Here is a 15,166-nt window from a genome sequence, read left to right as displayed (position 1 = left end):
GTACACTAAAAAAAAAAAAAACTCTAAAAAATTGATGCAAGAAATCAAGAAAGACAATTGAATTGAAAGACATTCATGTGTTTATTTCGGAAAAATTACTGCTGCTAAAAATATCTATACTACTGAAAATGATGTATAGCTTTAATGCATTCCTTAAAAGCCCAAGCGGCTTTCCTTATAAAGAAGGTACACAAAAATCCTAAAACTCATAATTTATATGGGACCACAAAATCCCTACATAGTCAAAAGATACAGAGAGAGAAAGAGAGAGAGAGAGAGAGAGAGAGAGAGAGAGAGAAACAATGACGATTCTGGGAAAAGTGTATCCCACATTCAAAAGGAATGCAATTAGATTAGAAGTTTGCACAAAAATCAATTCAGAATGAGACGGACATGCAATAACTCAAATTGCACAAACTTCTAGAAGAAAGCATGTGAAATCTTCCCGATCTTGGACGTGGCAACAACTCCTCAGATCTAACGCACAGCAGCAAGCAACAAAGGCAAAGCTAGACGAGCAGGATCGCACTGCGCTAAACGCCATCCACTCAGAGAAGCGGTCAATGGACAAAGCAGAAAACCTACTTTCCGAAGTGGAAGAAACATTGTAAATAATATGGAGCCGGTATCCAAAACAGACAGTGAATTCCTACAACTCCTGGAGAAACCCCAGACAATCCAGCAAAAATGGACCAAGGAATAAACATTTCTCTAAATATATGCAAATGGCAACGGCTTTATGAAAGGTGCCCCAAGTTGCTAATTATTAGGGCTATTCAGATGAAAACTACACACGAGTTAGTGTGGACACTATGGAACACCACGAGGTGGTTGGGCACAGTAGCATTCTCCTGTAATCCCTGTACTTGAGAAGTAGATCGTGCTTTAAGTCTTCCTCAGTTTCACAAGGAGTCTGAGGACACCCTTGGCTACATTAGACTGCCTCAAAGCAGAAAAACTACTGTAAGTAGGTGAAGTCACTATCAGTGTGGACACTTCTCAAAACACTCAAAATAAAACTACCACGTGACCCCATTACTCTGTCCTGAGCCTGCACTCAAAACGCTCCATATCCTACCACAGGCACCTGCACGTCCACGTTTATTGCTGCTCTATTGACAACAGCTAGGGAAGGGAGACAGCTTAGATCTACAAAACGGATGAATGGGTAATGAACACAGCGAGTTCAGACACAGTGAAATTTAAATGTAGCCACTCAGGAACTGGAAATTGCGAAGTTTGCAGGAATAAGGATGGAGCCTGAAAGTATTTTATGAAGGTAATCTAGGATCAGAAAGACAAGTAACAGAAGTTCTCTACCATATGTGGATCCTGTAACAGCTTCTCATTGTTAACTATGAACATGTGGGAGTGAATGTGGATGGAGGCCAGGAGACTAGAAGATGGGGTGAAGGAGGCTTTAAGGGAAGGAGGTGGAGAAAGCTATGCAGCATACGGTATGAAAATGGAAGGAGCGGAAGGGTTCATCAGAGAGGTGAGAAAGAGGAGAAGGGGGACAGGAAGAGCGTGGGAGGGAAACGCTAGAAAAAAACCTGCTACTTTGTAACCTGATAAAGAAATAAATAAAACACTAAAACCCCTTAAAACCAAACAACCTACCAGAAACTGAAAAAAGGAAGAGGTGTTTGCAAGGATATGGAGAAATGGGAATGTGTTTGCAAGGATATGGAGAAATGAGAACCGTTGCGGGTGGCAGGTCTTGGTTGTCAATTTGATTACCTCTGGAATTAACAAAAGTTCAAACTGATGGGAACACTTGTGAGGGATTAAAAATAAAATCATTTGATGTGAGAAGACCCACTTTTCATCTGGACCTTTTGAGATGGGAAGATCACACCTTCTGTGGGCAGCCTAAGAGACATGGGAGAAGGAAGCTTGCTCTCTTTGCCTGCTTGCTCTCGCTCTTGCTGGCAAGTCCGTTCATTCATTCACTGAAGACCAGCTGAGACATCCAGTGTGGACTGAACAACTAGTAGACTCTTGAACCTTCCACCATAGGGAAGCAGTCATTATTGGACCAGCTGGGCCACAGCCTGCAAGCCATTCTAATAAACGCTATATATATGTATGCACCGTTTTGCATTTCAACCAACGTGGCTCCCAGTAGCCAAGATATGGAGAGCATGTAAGCACTCTTTGAGGGGCATTCATAGATAAAAAAGGAACACATACAGTGGCATAGATAAGCCTTGGGTTTACATTGTGTTAAGTAAAATAAGCCAGTCATAGAAGGAATGCCGCCTGCTTCTGCTTATAAAGGTAGTCAAACTGCTAGAAGCACAGCAGGAGATTGGCAGGGGCTAGGGCAGGGTGCAGAGGTGAGCTGCTGCTCAGTGTGTATAAAGTGTATCAACTGATCCCTTGCACAACTTTGTGCTACAGTTACCAGTGCTGTGCCATGCAGTCAAAGTTCAGATCTCCTGTTGAATGCTCTTACCATGTCTTAAAAACAAAACAAAACACTGAATAGGGGCTAGAGAAATAGTTCGATGGTTAAGAGCATTTGCTGCTCTTGCTGAGGACTGGAGTTTAGTTCCTAGAACTGATGTCTGGCGAACTGTCTGTAATTCCAGCTCCAGGGGTCCCAATGCCTCTGGCCTTCATGGACAACTACACTCACATGCACATATCCACACACAGACACATGTACCTACACACTTTTTTCAAATCAAATATTTCATTGCAGATAATTATAACAGAAGACATAAGGGGTGGCGGTGAAGGCACCGACCAGGAAGTTCAGGCGGCTCCCTGATGTGTTTCTGTTACAGCCTGGTTCTGTGACTTTCAGCGGGTTTCCAAATTCTCCATCATTTGCCCCCTGTGGGGTGGTAAAACTGGAGATGTACTAGACGGTGGGTAAAGTTGCGTTAGCTTGAGTTGTCTCTCAGGTTCTCTATGAAGCCACGTCTATACCACCCGGAGCCTTCCAATTCCTCAATCTAAATCCACTTCCCTGTTCTTAACACATGGATGGCTTTCTTTGAACTTTGTACCTTTTTTATCTACGAAGGCCTTTCTTTCGTCAACCCCGCAGTTGGTATATTACCTGCTGTAGCTACCGACTCTTGAAAACATTATCAGATTCAGGCTGTGTAGATAAGAACCCAGTGATTCATGAGGCAGAGTCTGAAGAGAGTCAACTGCTTCGTTTTGGTCCAACTAAACCTAGTTCAGTTTGATGCGCTTTCCCAAGACCTGCTGTCCTTTTTCGTTCTTTTAATTGTTTTGAGACAGTCAGGGGACAAGGTCCAGGCTGGCTTGTAAATGCCACCTCTTGAGCGCGCCTCTGTTCATGAAAATGAAAATGGATGCGTTTGCTCTCGGATTGCGGGGTTGTTCCTTCAGTAATTATTTATTTCAGCTGTGCTGCAGTGAGGAAGGACGACGTGGGTTTTTCATTCTCTGTGTTGCTTTCCCTGCAGCCACTTTTAATAGTAATGTTTTTTCCTTTAGAAGCTGTAGGTTTCTCGGAAGTTACAAACACAAATGTCTCCAACAGCCAGTCGGATAATGACAATCAGTAAGAAGTCTATGTCTGGCAGTGGCTGAGCAAGCAGGCTCAGGTGTCCCAGGTTTTCCACATAGAGACCTAGACTTTTTTTTTTTTCCAGATGAGGAAGGATTAATTTTTATCTATGATTTTGGAGGTTTCGGTCAGTCATCTTTGTTTCATCGATTCTTGGCCTTAGTGAAGCCAAGCAGATAGTGGGAGCATTATGGAGAATGCCGGTTGACTCATAGTGGACAGAAAGAAGGAGCCTGTATATATAATATGAGCTTTTTCTCATATTTTAATATATAATATATATTGAAAATTGAAATCTCTTGATTTACCTAATTTTGTTATCTAGTTAAACTGCATCTTTTAAATTATCAACCTACCATGTGAGCTAAAGGGTAGATTATGTTGATTCAATTGACTTGGACCTTTCTACCAAAGAAAGCCCTCTGTGAACCCAGAGTTTCCAGGTTGAACTGGAATATTTTATGATATTTTATGAATATTCCCACCATATACCTGCACGAATACTTCTAATCCATGGGCACTCATAAAATTTTTGTTTGTTTTTGTTCCCCATGCCTAGTTTTGTCGTTCACTTCCTGTTTGTTTTAATGCCACAACTTCTCAACTGTTTATTTCCCCCTTTTTTCTAGATTTAAGTAAAAAGACTAAAGGTTAGGCGATTCAGTAAAAAGGATTCTGTTCATGCTGACACGTGACTGAAAACAGTTTTGGTGCTGTAAACGGAGAACTAGAAATTCTGTTTAGGTTTGCATGGTTTCTGGTTTCTGCCAGGACGAAAAAAGAAAAAGAAAGAAAAAGAGAAGAAAATCGGTCCGTGCCGGAAGGAAAAGCTGTGCTGAGAGGATACACACAGATACAGCCAGCTCCAAAGAGAACAGAGATCACTTCTTTTCCCCCCCACCAGAAGGAAGCAGCTATAAAATAGCATATTCATCCTTTTCCGAGTGAATACTGCCTTTTTACCGACGATTACTAGGTCTACTTTGCCATTTTCATTCGTTACTGGGAGAGCCCAGTACTGAATTGTCCTAGCTTCAGGATCTTGTCCAATGCCTTGTTACTCCCGGCTTTTCCTCACCTCTTTAGAATCGATGATGTCCAATCCAGAACGGATCTCGGCTTTCCCTAGACCCTCCTCAGATTCTTTTGGCGGGAACACAAACCTTACAAAAGGGTTTCCTCTTCCATCCCCCTATTCTTTTTTCCCTTGTTATGTCTTCCGATTTACTATCAAATCTGGTTTCGTCCGACTGCAGGTTACCCCCGTCCCCCCACCCCCACCCCGGTGATCTTTAGCTGATTTGGTTTTGAGAGGGTTACTAGCAGAATCTCTAATCAGTCCTGTGTGACAATCGCTCTCTGCTAAATGTGCACAGGCTCCGTCGAGATTTACAATCCCTAGTAGCCAAAACCAGAAAATCCTTTCTACAATTGTTCTATCAGTCCCCTCCCAACCCTAAAATCCTCTTAAAGACGGCTTTAATCATTTTTATCTAGGTCACACTCTAGAGCTTTCATTTTAAAAGGTTTCACTTTAGAATTCCAGAGTTCTATTAAAATGCAGCAGATGGAACCGTGTGGGGCTTTGACCTTGTCAAAACGATGATTTAAAAATGTCCTAGCTCAACTGCAAGAGGGCATCACATAACAAAAGCTTTTCCAGGAAGCCACTTTTTGTCCTTGCTTCTCCGGGTATCCCCAAGGCACAGGCACCGAGGCGAGAACGCATCCTTGGTCTCCGGGGTCACACCCTAAGCCCTCGGCCGGGTCCCGACCCTGCCCTATGCGGCGCGGGATCTCGGTGCTGACCCGAGCGCAGCCTTGCCCTGGTAGCCGGAGCAGAGCAGCATCTGCTTCCGACCGGGACCCGCCCCCGGGCCGCGGCGCCCACGCCCAGCGCGGTCCGCTGCCCCGGCGCAGTGCAGCAGAGAGCACACTCCCGCTCGGCGCACGCGCATCGAGACCCGCGCCCTCCGCGGCGGGAGGGGCTGAGGGGGCGTCCGGGGGTTCGGGGGAGGAGGAGGAGGAGGAGGCGGCGGGCCGCGTCGCCCTCATCCGGGCTCGCGCTCGCCCTAGCGCTCGCCCTCCGCCTTGCCGAGCCCCGCGAGGCTGAAACGCTTTCTCCCAGCATGCAGCGGGAGGAGGGATTTAACACCAAGATGGCGGACGGCCCGGATGAGTACGATACCGAAACGGGCTGTGTGCCCCTTCTCCACCCGGAGGTGAGGGACCGCGCCGAGCGCCTTCCCGGCCCTGCGGCCCAGCGGCTTCGCTTCCCCAGCCTCGCCCGGGGCGGTGGCTGATGCGTCCGCGCGGTGACCTGTGCGGGACCCGGGGAGGCTGAAGAAGCGAGTCCAGGCCCGAGCGCGGCGGCGAGCGGATAACGGGGGAGGAGATAGCGGGGCGGGCCCGGCCGGGGCGGGCTCTGGGACGCCGTCCCTGGCGGTGCCTGGAGGACAGAGGTGGGGATGGCGATGGTTCTGTTTTGTTGCTGCGTTGCCTGCGGGTGCAGAGGCGACGGAGGCCTCCTGACACTTTGGAACCTCGGCTGAAGTCCCTGGTCTCGCTCCAAGCCTCTTCAGGGAGAAGAAGAAGCCTATCTGCTTTTGATTTTCTTCCCCTCTTCCCCTCTTTCTTGGTGGTGAATGACACTACCCTTCCCATTAGTTCACCCGTACCTGGGGGATAGTAGTTTCTTGGGCAAAGTGATGTCCTTCCAGGATATGGCATAGCAACCAGCTCGCCGCTGGTGACGGCGAATTTTGATGTATGAGTGTTTGCCTTTAAGCCATAAGAAAAGAGAGTGGGTCAGAACTTTCGGGAATAAACCCACGCACACATTAGCGTGTCACAAAGTAACGCTGTTTTGGGACTATTGGGAAGGGTAGACAGCGCAACACGTTTCCCACCGTTTCTTTTGTATCTTCTCATGAAAGTGAGCAGTTTTCTGTGCGGGATCAGTCACGTTCTGCAGTTGTTTACCTCCCAGCTTTGAGTTTGTGTTTAGTTAAGGCCTGGAAGCAATTCTTTGTGCATCCAGGTTTTTTAACCGTACGGTTCTATGTGAGGTGCGGGGAGGGCAGGAAAGAGTAGCGCAGTTTCCTGCAGAACTCTGGTCTTGTTTTGAGATTGAGAGTTGTGTACATACCCGTGGTGTTCACTACAGGGTGAACAAACGTGGTTACTTTGCGTTAGATTGGTTTTATTTCTTTATGGCTTTTGCATCTTCCTTTATTTTTCTTTTTATATATTGTGAATAACAAGGACCACTTTCGTATTAATACTCCGTTATTTCATAACTTGATCATATATATACACACATACATATATACATACACACATAGATGCATACAAATATACTACACACATAAATATATACACATATACACATTATCTATACTTACACAAAATGAGACAGTTTCTTAGAAATATATGCCAGGACAAGTCTCGTTAGAAAAGGATATTTTGGGTTTCTGACACAGCTATGTAGTAAGACGAAACTTTTTGAAAAATTAAAGTGTTAACAAACGTAGAATTGGCATTAGAGATTTCTTTTGGTTTACACCTAGTCCCTAGAAATAGGTCCAGGAACTTTTCTGATGTTATGTTGTATTTGTGGTTAAGGAATATTTCTGTTCATCTGTTCTGTGGGTATATTTCAAGCACTTAAAGTTTTTTATGTATTTTAATGTACTGTGACATTCAGTGGCAGTCGGATTAGGAGTTCAAAGCTCTTTGATAGTATGAATTGGAGGCCAGCTTGGGGCTCAATGAGACCAAACTATACACACACACACACACACACACACACACACACAAAACCAAAAAAAAAAAACAAAACTTTCCTTTCCTCTTTGTAAAAGTGTATGTCGTTACCCTAAACATAATTTTGCAGGGTGTGGTAATTCACATCCAGTATTTGGGAGTCAGGAATGTCCCTAAGTTCGAAGTCAGACTAATCCACTTAGCAAGTTCCAGGCCAGCCAGGACTGCATAGTGACACTGTGTCTCAAAACACTTTTTTAACCTAATAATAATCTAGAGATTGCTTGGTGTAATAGAGAGCTTGAAGTTTAGGTACCATGAGTTTGTTGTTTAACAGATGGTATGTTATTAGAAAATCAGCTTCCCCATTGTTCTCAGATGAAATTGATAAGATATAGATTTCTTTTACCAAGTAAGCACTAGGTCTAGTAAGTTTTAAGTTCTGTAACTTTGGGGACTGATTGCAATTGTTATTATTTTCTGTGGTTAGTTTCTTGCACCTGCTGTAGATCTAGTAGTGCTTCATTCCTTACAGTGTGTTAGGAGCAGAACAGGACAGGCTGTTTGTCTAGAGTTTTGTGAAATTGGGGTGGTGATGGTGGTGGTAGTGGTGGTGGTGGTGGTGATACTTAACTAATGGTCCATTAAGGAGCTAATGGAGCACATAGGCTTTTGTGTCCGACTGATGGGGATTACCATTCTGATGCTACTTCTGTTTGATCTCAATCTCTTCCTGCTTTTTTCCTTTTTCCTCTTCCAGGAATGGTGTCTTGTAGCCTTCAACTCCCTTTGTATCCAAAAATGACCTTGACTTTCTAATTCTCATACGGTGGATCAGCTATGTGCCGTAACTTCCTGTCTATGCAGTGCTGGGGAGTGAACCCAAAGCTTCGTGCATACTAGGCAAACCGTGTTGCTAGCACCTCATCCCTAGTGCTGGATTCTAATTTGGAATCCTCAGTAATTAAAGGAAGAAAAAACGTCTTAAAGTTTCTGTTTGTTCTTCAGACAATATCGATATTTCCAGACTGTGTTTAACCATATGGGAATGTAAGTCAGAATTCACGAATGAACACATTTTAGGCACTCTGGTAAGGTCATCTTTCCACTTTCACTACTAGACATGATGGTTTCTTTTTGAGTGATATAGAAATTTATGTGTGTTGAGGTTTTTTTGGGGGTGGGGTGTGGTGAGACAGGGTTTCTCTGTGTAGCCTTAGCTGTCAGGGAACTCACTTTGTAGACCAGGCTGGCCTTGAACTCACAGAGATCTGCCTGCCTTTTCCTCCCAAGGGCTGGGATTAAAGGCAAATGCCACCACCACCCAATTTACGTGTTTTTAATTTATAGGATTTACATTTTGTAGAAATGTTTCATTTTACTTTTTTCTTTGGATTTAATGCTATCACAAAAGTTTCTAAGTATTTGTTAAATGGATAAATTATTTGTGGGATAGAGAGTAGGTGAGCAAACATGGCAGAACACAGCTATAATACACATAGGTGAGGAACGGAAACAAGAGGATTCCAAGCTCCCAGCCAGAGGAAAGCTACACAGCCAGACTGCATCCCTCAGGTTAGACAGAGTCTAGACAGGAGGTTAGAATCCGCTATTGCAAAATCACCAATTTGTATGCAAAGAGTCCACTACTAAAACCCTTTTAAGACAGATATGCAGTTGCATGGACAGTGGAACATTTTTAGAGGCATTTTTGGTAAGAAAAAGCTTACTTTCTAAATGAAATGCCATTCATTTAGTGAATCTCATAAATACGTGTTTATCAGATTTGGACCATGTGTGGTACTGAACTCAGAAGTGAGTGTTGTGTGTGTGTGTGTGTGTGTGTGTGTGTGTGTGTGTGTGTGTGTAGGGTCAGGGAGAAACACTATAGGATACTTTTAAATGTGCTTTGCTGTTTACTGTCATTGAGGTAGAATTATACTTTCCTCACTGTAAAGTTGGGTTGCTATTTACTAACCTTGTAGTCATTGTTAATGTTAGTGTTAGATAAGCTACAAGCTACTGTTTGAAAATCAGCTATCACTGTGGGACTGATAGGCCATGGCCTATCGTAGTGAATACTGAAAGGGAAACTGATATTACTGTTGCTCTGTTGAAATAGGTGCTAATTCATTTTATCATGGAGAAAGAATTAAGGCTATTTGGAAATAGATAAACTGGCCAGGAGGGTATCAGGATGCTGCTTCTGGCTCTGTAACCCCGAGTTAGCAGATGCTTAGCTATTCTTAGTTTCTTTGCTTTTTAGATAAAGAGGCCAGATTAGATGATCTCCAAGATTTCTTTGAACTCTGATGTTCTGATTGAAGTTGTGATTTGGTTTTTGTTTTGGGAAGCAGTAGGATAATCAACTTGAACATCTAACCGCTATACACAAAATATTTAAGACTGAGTAACTGGACGAAATCCAAGTTAGTGCAGAACGGAGCAGTAGCCTGCTAGCAGTGTCAGGTTCTAGTCACTCAGAATAACCAGTTAGGAGGCTGGGAGGAGGGATACAGACCATATGTTGGTTTGCAGTGCAGCAGCTGCTTGTTTTATAGTAGCTGGACTTCAGCAGATCAGCTCAGTACTTCAATAGAAGGAAATCACAAACCCCCTTCTGCCAGCCTATTGGTGGGGCGCCATGTGTCAGGAATCTGACAGCACTGGATTGGAATGCCTGAATTACCTGGGCTCTCACTTTTCTCTCCACTTCCTCCTTTGGTTTCAAAACTGGTACAGCATCTTCCCACTTCCCCCACCCTCAACCAACCACTAGCTACCACTGTGTGTGTGTGTGTGTGTGTGTGTGTGTGTGTGTGTGTGTGTGTGTGTGCGCGTGCGCGCACATGTCTTTTAATTGGTGCCACTTTATTTTACATTGTCTTTATCCCTTTTCTTTTCTCATGATTTGATCTGTTGAATGCTACAGTGTACCTGACATCTCACAGGCTTGCTTCCTAGTCTCCTTTTTCAGGCTCCAGTAGTGATATCTTTTTTTCATTTGTACTTTTCATCCTATTAAGTATTTAGAGGTAGATTTGTTTATGTGTATAAACTAATGTCTGCAGACAGGATTTTTTCCTGTTATGTTACTGGCTGGCAACTCTGTCATCACACTCTTTTTTGCAGACATTAGATAGTATGCCTTAGGGTGCCTTTTTTCTTTTTAGGATTTTTTTTTTATTTGGGTGTGGTAGAACCCACCTTTAAATCCAGCACTTGGAAGTATAGGCAGATGGATCTCTTGAGTTTGAGGCCAGCCTGGTCTATAGAGTTCCAGAACAGCCAGAGCTACACAGAGAGACACTGGTTCAAAAAACAAACCAAAAAAAGCTTTATTTTTATTTTTTTTGTATGTGTGTGAACATGCTTGTGGAGGTCAGAGGAAGGGAACAGAGCTCCCTCTTGCTGGGCGGTTGTGAGCTGTCACACGTCAGTGCTCAGAACTGATCATGGGGCCTCTGGCAGACCAGCAAGTATTCTCAACTGAGCTAGTTTTCCAAGCTCCTTTTTTAAAATTGAAACAGAAATGCTCTAAATCATAATTGTACTTTTTAGATTTTAAAGACATAATAATGACTGAGTCTATATAAAATGAAAAATAGGATTATTGACCTTATGGAGTGTAATAAATCCAAAGTTAAAAATTAGCAGAACTGAATTTTTTACTTTGCGGGGGAAAATGTCATTTTTCTATCCTGTATTTTTTTTTTCAATCTTTGTTGTTAAGATAGGGTCTCACGTCGTCCAGGCTGGTCTCTCACTGTGTCCTGTTGGATGACCTTGAGTTGTAGATTCTTCTGCCTCTCCTGAAGTACCTGGGTTACAGGTATGGGCCCCAGGCTCAAGGTGTGGTTTATTGAAATTGTCAATTTGACACAATGTAGAGAGTTCCCCGAAAAGAGAGTCTTACTGAGGAACTGTCCAGATTAGGCTGGCTTTGCTGGATTGTCTTGACTAAGTTAATTGATGTAGGAAGACCCAGCCTGAAAGTGGGCGGCAGTGTACCTAAGAGTTTGGGTCCTTGACCTAAAAATAAGCTGAGCACTAGGCAGGCAGGTGTGCGTCCATTCTCTTGGCTCTGATGTGCATGCCACTAGTGGCTTCAAGTTCGGATTTCTTGACTTCCCTCTTACAGCTGATTGTAGCCTTGAATCACAAGCTACTGTAAACCCTTTTTCTCCCCTAAGTTGTCTTCTTGTTAGGGCATTTTATCAAAGCACCAGAAACGAAACTAGAATACCCAAATTTTCATCTTAATGACTCGTGGGGATTATTTTAAAAGTATTATGAGTGAACTCTGGAGTACATAGATAGAAAACTGTAAGTGTGAGCAATGAATGATTTTAGGATGCTTGTATTCAAATCCCAGTGACCTGGGCAAACTCCTGAACTCTTGTGTTCCAGCTGTCTACACCAACACCAAGTTACAATATTTTGAGATTATTGTAATAACTAAATGAGCTCTAATTTATGCAGAGTTCTGTGTTTTGCCATTGATAAACAGAGTAGATCTTAGCCATTAGTGTAATAATAGACAGCATCTCAAATTGAGCAATTGTGTGTGTGTGTGTGTTTGTTTGTGTGCACGTGTGTGTGCACGCACGTGCACGTGCGCATGCAGGCACTAGCCTAGAGGTAACTGACTGAATTACTACAGTAAGTAATAGTCTCAAAGATAGGTGGAGGGCTTTTATGATAAACCCTTTTGTTTTACTCTGTGGTCTCAAACAGTGTTTGTAGAACATCTGGGTATGACTTTGTCACAGATTTGAAGCCACAGGGTGATGAAGTGTATGAAGTAACACATTGTGAAACAGAAGACTGTAGATTTTCAGATATTTCTGGATGGACAAAGATGAGGATGAGTGAGATGTGTGTGTGTGTGTGTGTGTGTGTGTGTGTGTGTGTGTGTGTGCGTGCTTGCGTGCGTGCGTGCGTGCGTGCGTTAAATTAAAGGAATGGATTGTAGGCTGTTAGGGTTTGTTGCGGATGCTGTGGTGGGGACAGCTAAGGTGTGTTAGAAATATAAGAAGGCTGAACGAGTAAAGGCACGCAGACAATCTGGGTTCAATCCCAGGGCCCACATGGTGGAGGAAAGAGCTAACCCCTGAAATTGTCCCCCACATGAGGGCTGCGGCACCCCCTTCCAAAATAACTGAATGAATGTAGCAAAAAAATTTAAAGGTATTTTAAATGTAATGTGCATTACACAGACCTCCAAACGATCTCAGTGTCAGTCACAAAGGTGTTTTACTGTTAAGATGCATAAGTTATTGTTAAAGGCATCTTGCCATTGTATTACTAGTGAGATGTATTACTAATTTAAATGTTGCAGGTGCAAAGTTTAAGGGTAAATAAATCAAGTATCTTAATTTTGAGTTTTGAGGATGATATTTATAAACATATGATTAAGAATCTCACTCAGTGGCTTATTTATCCAGTTCTGGGACAATATCTTCTTTGAGGGTTCTGTTAAAAGAGTTATTAGTGAGTGAGCTGGAAGGAAGGTCAGTGAACCTGTAGCCTTCTGAGAAAGGAAGTAACTGCAAGGAAGGCAATGCCTTGAATTGCAAAGGGTTAAACCATATGTTTTTCTGTGCAGAAAAATTGGTGCACTAATTGCCAAAATTAGTACCACCCAAAAGTAAAAATTAAGAGAAAAAAAAACCACCTTACCAAATGAATTCTGCTTTCTTTAGAGTTGATCCATGCCAAATAGAGTGTTTCTTTGGTTAGTCAGAGTACTCCCAGCGGACTTGGAGTATCCCTCATGTGTTGATGTGGAGTTGATGTGGAGGGCTGAGTGGAGCTGAAGGCTTCAGAATGCCAAATGGCTTATGTTTTTAATTGTTGTCACATTCTAGGGGAAAAAAAAAAAAACAAGTGAATGATTTTTCTGATTGTGGTCACTTTCCAGTTTATAAAGGATTTGACGAGAGATGAACAAAACTAATGGGATTATCCCTGTTTTCATAGGGGAAAAATCTTGTTTTTCACTGATTATGGAGTTGCTCTTACTTTATTAGAAACTTCTGATTGCAAGTGTCAAAACTTAAAAATTAGTTGGGTAAAGGGAGGATTTACTTTGCTGTCTTTTACCATGGGGTCCTGTCAGGGCACAGTTGCCCTGAAGGAGAGCCACAGCGTGGCTGAGACTCTCACCACTCTTCCTTTCAGCTGTGTTCTCTCCTGCTGGGGAGCAACCTTCTTTAGTCCATGTGAGATAGACATGGAAGCCAGGTTTAGTTATTTTTACTTTTTGGCCAAACTGCTCAGACCATCCCAATAGGGAGGTGAGGCTCAGATTTAGTTTCTGGGCCTGCTTTAGACCACCAGTTGCTGGTCAGGACGAAGTGACTGGAGCTGGGGAGGAATGTCTGGGCAAATAAGTGACTTACCATATCTATTTATGTCCAGCTGTCATTTATCTTTTACAATCATACTCTGAGAGGTGTTAGGGTAACTTAGTCAGGCTAACTACATCATACAGTTTCTAATGAACTACTGGGTGGCATTGTTATGAATAGCCTGGACTGGAAATTTGTAAACCTTTGTGCAATGCCACATAGTTATAATATTTTTCAGAATGTCAGGCTGTACAGTTACCATAACTGTGCTGGACTGTGCTGCTGTATAAAGCAGCTGTAAGCAGTCTGCATGCTGTGTTCCTGTAGCAGCTAATTGTAAACTCAGATGCTGGGGCTGTACCATACCAACCTCCGATTCAGAAGAAGATGCATAGAAACTCCAAGAAATTTATGTTAAAGAACACTTCAACACATTGAAAGCTCTTTATCTCTCATATCTCAACTTCATCAGAACTGTGTTCATGGGGGACATGAGTTAGATGAAGAATACATGTGTATGCTCAAGTCTGAAAGGGAACTTTCCTACAATAAACATGCTTCCCTACAGAATTCTTTACTGTGTGGGTTTGTGTTATATTTGTTTTAAGAGTTTCAAGGGGATCCTTACAAGTGCCCCTTCGTTTCATTCTCCACCTTTCAGACCTTGTTTTGATACTTGGGCAAAGTTATATACAGAAGAAGGAAGGGTTCTAATTTGACATTTAATGTATGAGGCATTGTACCAAGTTAATGTTATTGCCTCACTGTGATACATAATAGCAATAATTGTTAACACTGACCTGTAACATTGAGATAAGTGTATTAGCACAACCAATTTAAGCATATTCCCACATAGATTACAGATAAATGAGACTCTGACTATGCTTATTTTATTTGGCTTTGACAATTACTGGGGGTAACCCCTAATCTACTTTTCTAACTGCTGGACTGGCTACTTCCCTAATGGTATCCCAAAATACTTGTTTCTCCTAGCCATGTGCTTATGGTCCATCTCCTCTTGGAGCCTTCTTCTCTCCTCTCACGGATTGCTTTCCCACACCAACCAGGAAACTCCAAACCCACCTACCTTTAATTCTTCCAATAATTGGCTGAAGTCAGTTTTACTTAACCAATAGTTTTAAATTGAGGAACAAGGTTTATAAAACAAAAGCTTGTAAATGTGAGAATTCACTCTTAGGTCTAGACCTTCTAGTACAAAATAATTATAATACATTGCAATAGACCAAACCTCAACACTAACTCAGCATTCTACACACTTTTACCTACGTATTCTTTAATTTTCACTGCTTTGTGTGCCTATTTTACAAATGAGATAATTGATGGATGTGAAAGTCAGATTTTCTGGTGAGCAGAAGAACTACATAGAAACCCAGGTTGCCCCTGTGATAGAAATGATGGAGTTACAAAGTTTATCATTGTTTGGTTGACACCAGACACCTGTGGTTGCAAATTTTTTCATCTATGCTGTTTTTAATCA

The 15,166-nt window shown here is 42.7% G+C and overlaps 1 protein-coding gene and 1 long non-coding RNA gene across 3 annotated transcripts in view; both read left to right on the top strand.

The window, feature by feature from the left end:
* Positions 1-5,640: 5,640 nt before the first annotated feature.
* Zdhhc17 (zinc finger DHHC-type palmitoyltransferase 17) overlaps positions 5,641-15,166 on the top strand; it is a 63,732-nt gene continuing 54,206 nt past the window's right edge. Inside the window, exon 1 of one of the 2 annotated variants that reach the window (XM_063264044.1) lies at positions 5,641-5,772. In XM_063264044.1, coding sequence (XP_063120114.1) covers positions 5,680-5,772 — 93 coding nt within the window. In that variant the 5' untranslated portion in view covers positions 5,641-5,679. 2 annotated transcript variants of the gene reach the window in all.
* LOC120093583 (uncharacterized) lies at positions 5,779-13,187 on the top strand. The gene is made up of 2 exons (XR_005486922.1): positions 5,779-6,485; positions 8,076-13,187. It is a non-coding gene; the product is annotated as an uncharacterized LOC120093583 (long non-coding RNA).

The sequence above is a fragment of the Rattus norvegicus genome, chromosome 7 (genome assembly GCF_036323735.1).
Source record: "Rattus norvegicus strain BN/NHsdMcwi chromosome 7, GRCr8, whole genome shotgun sequence".
Classification (NCBI taxonomy): Eukaryota; Metazoa; Chordata; class Mammalia; order Rodentia; family Muridae; genus Rattus; species Rattus norvegicus.
The sequence above is the reverse complement of the archived record's forward strand: the minus strand, read 5'-3'. Positions and strand labels throughout refer to the sequence as shown.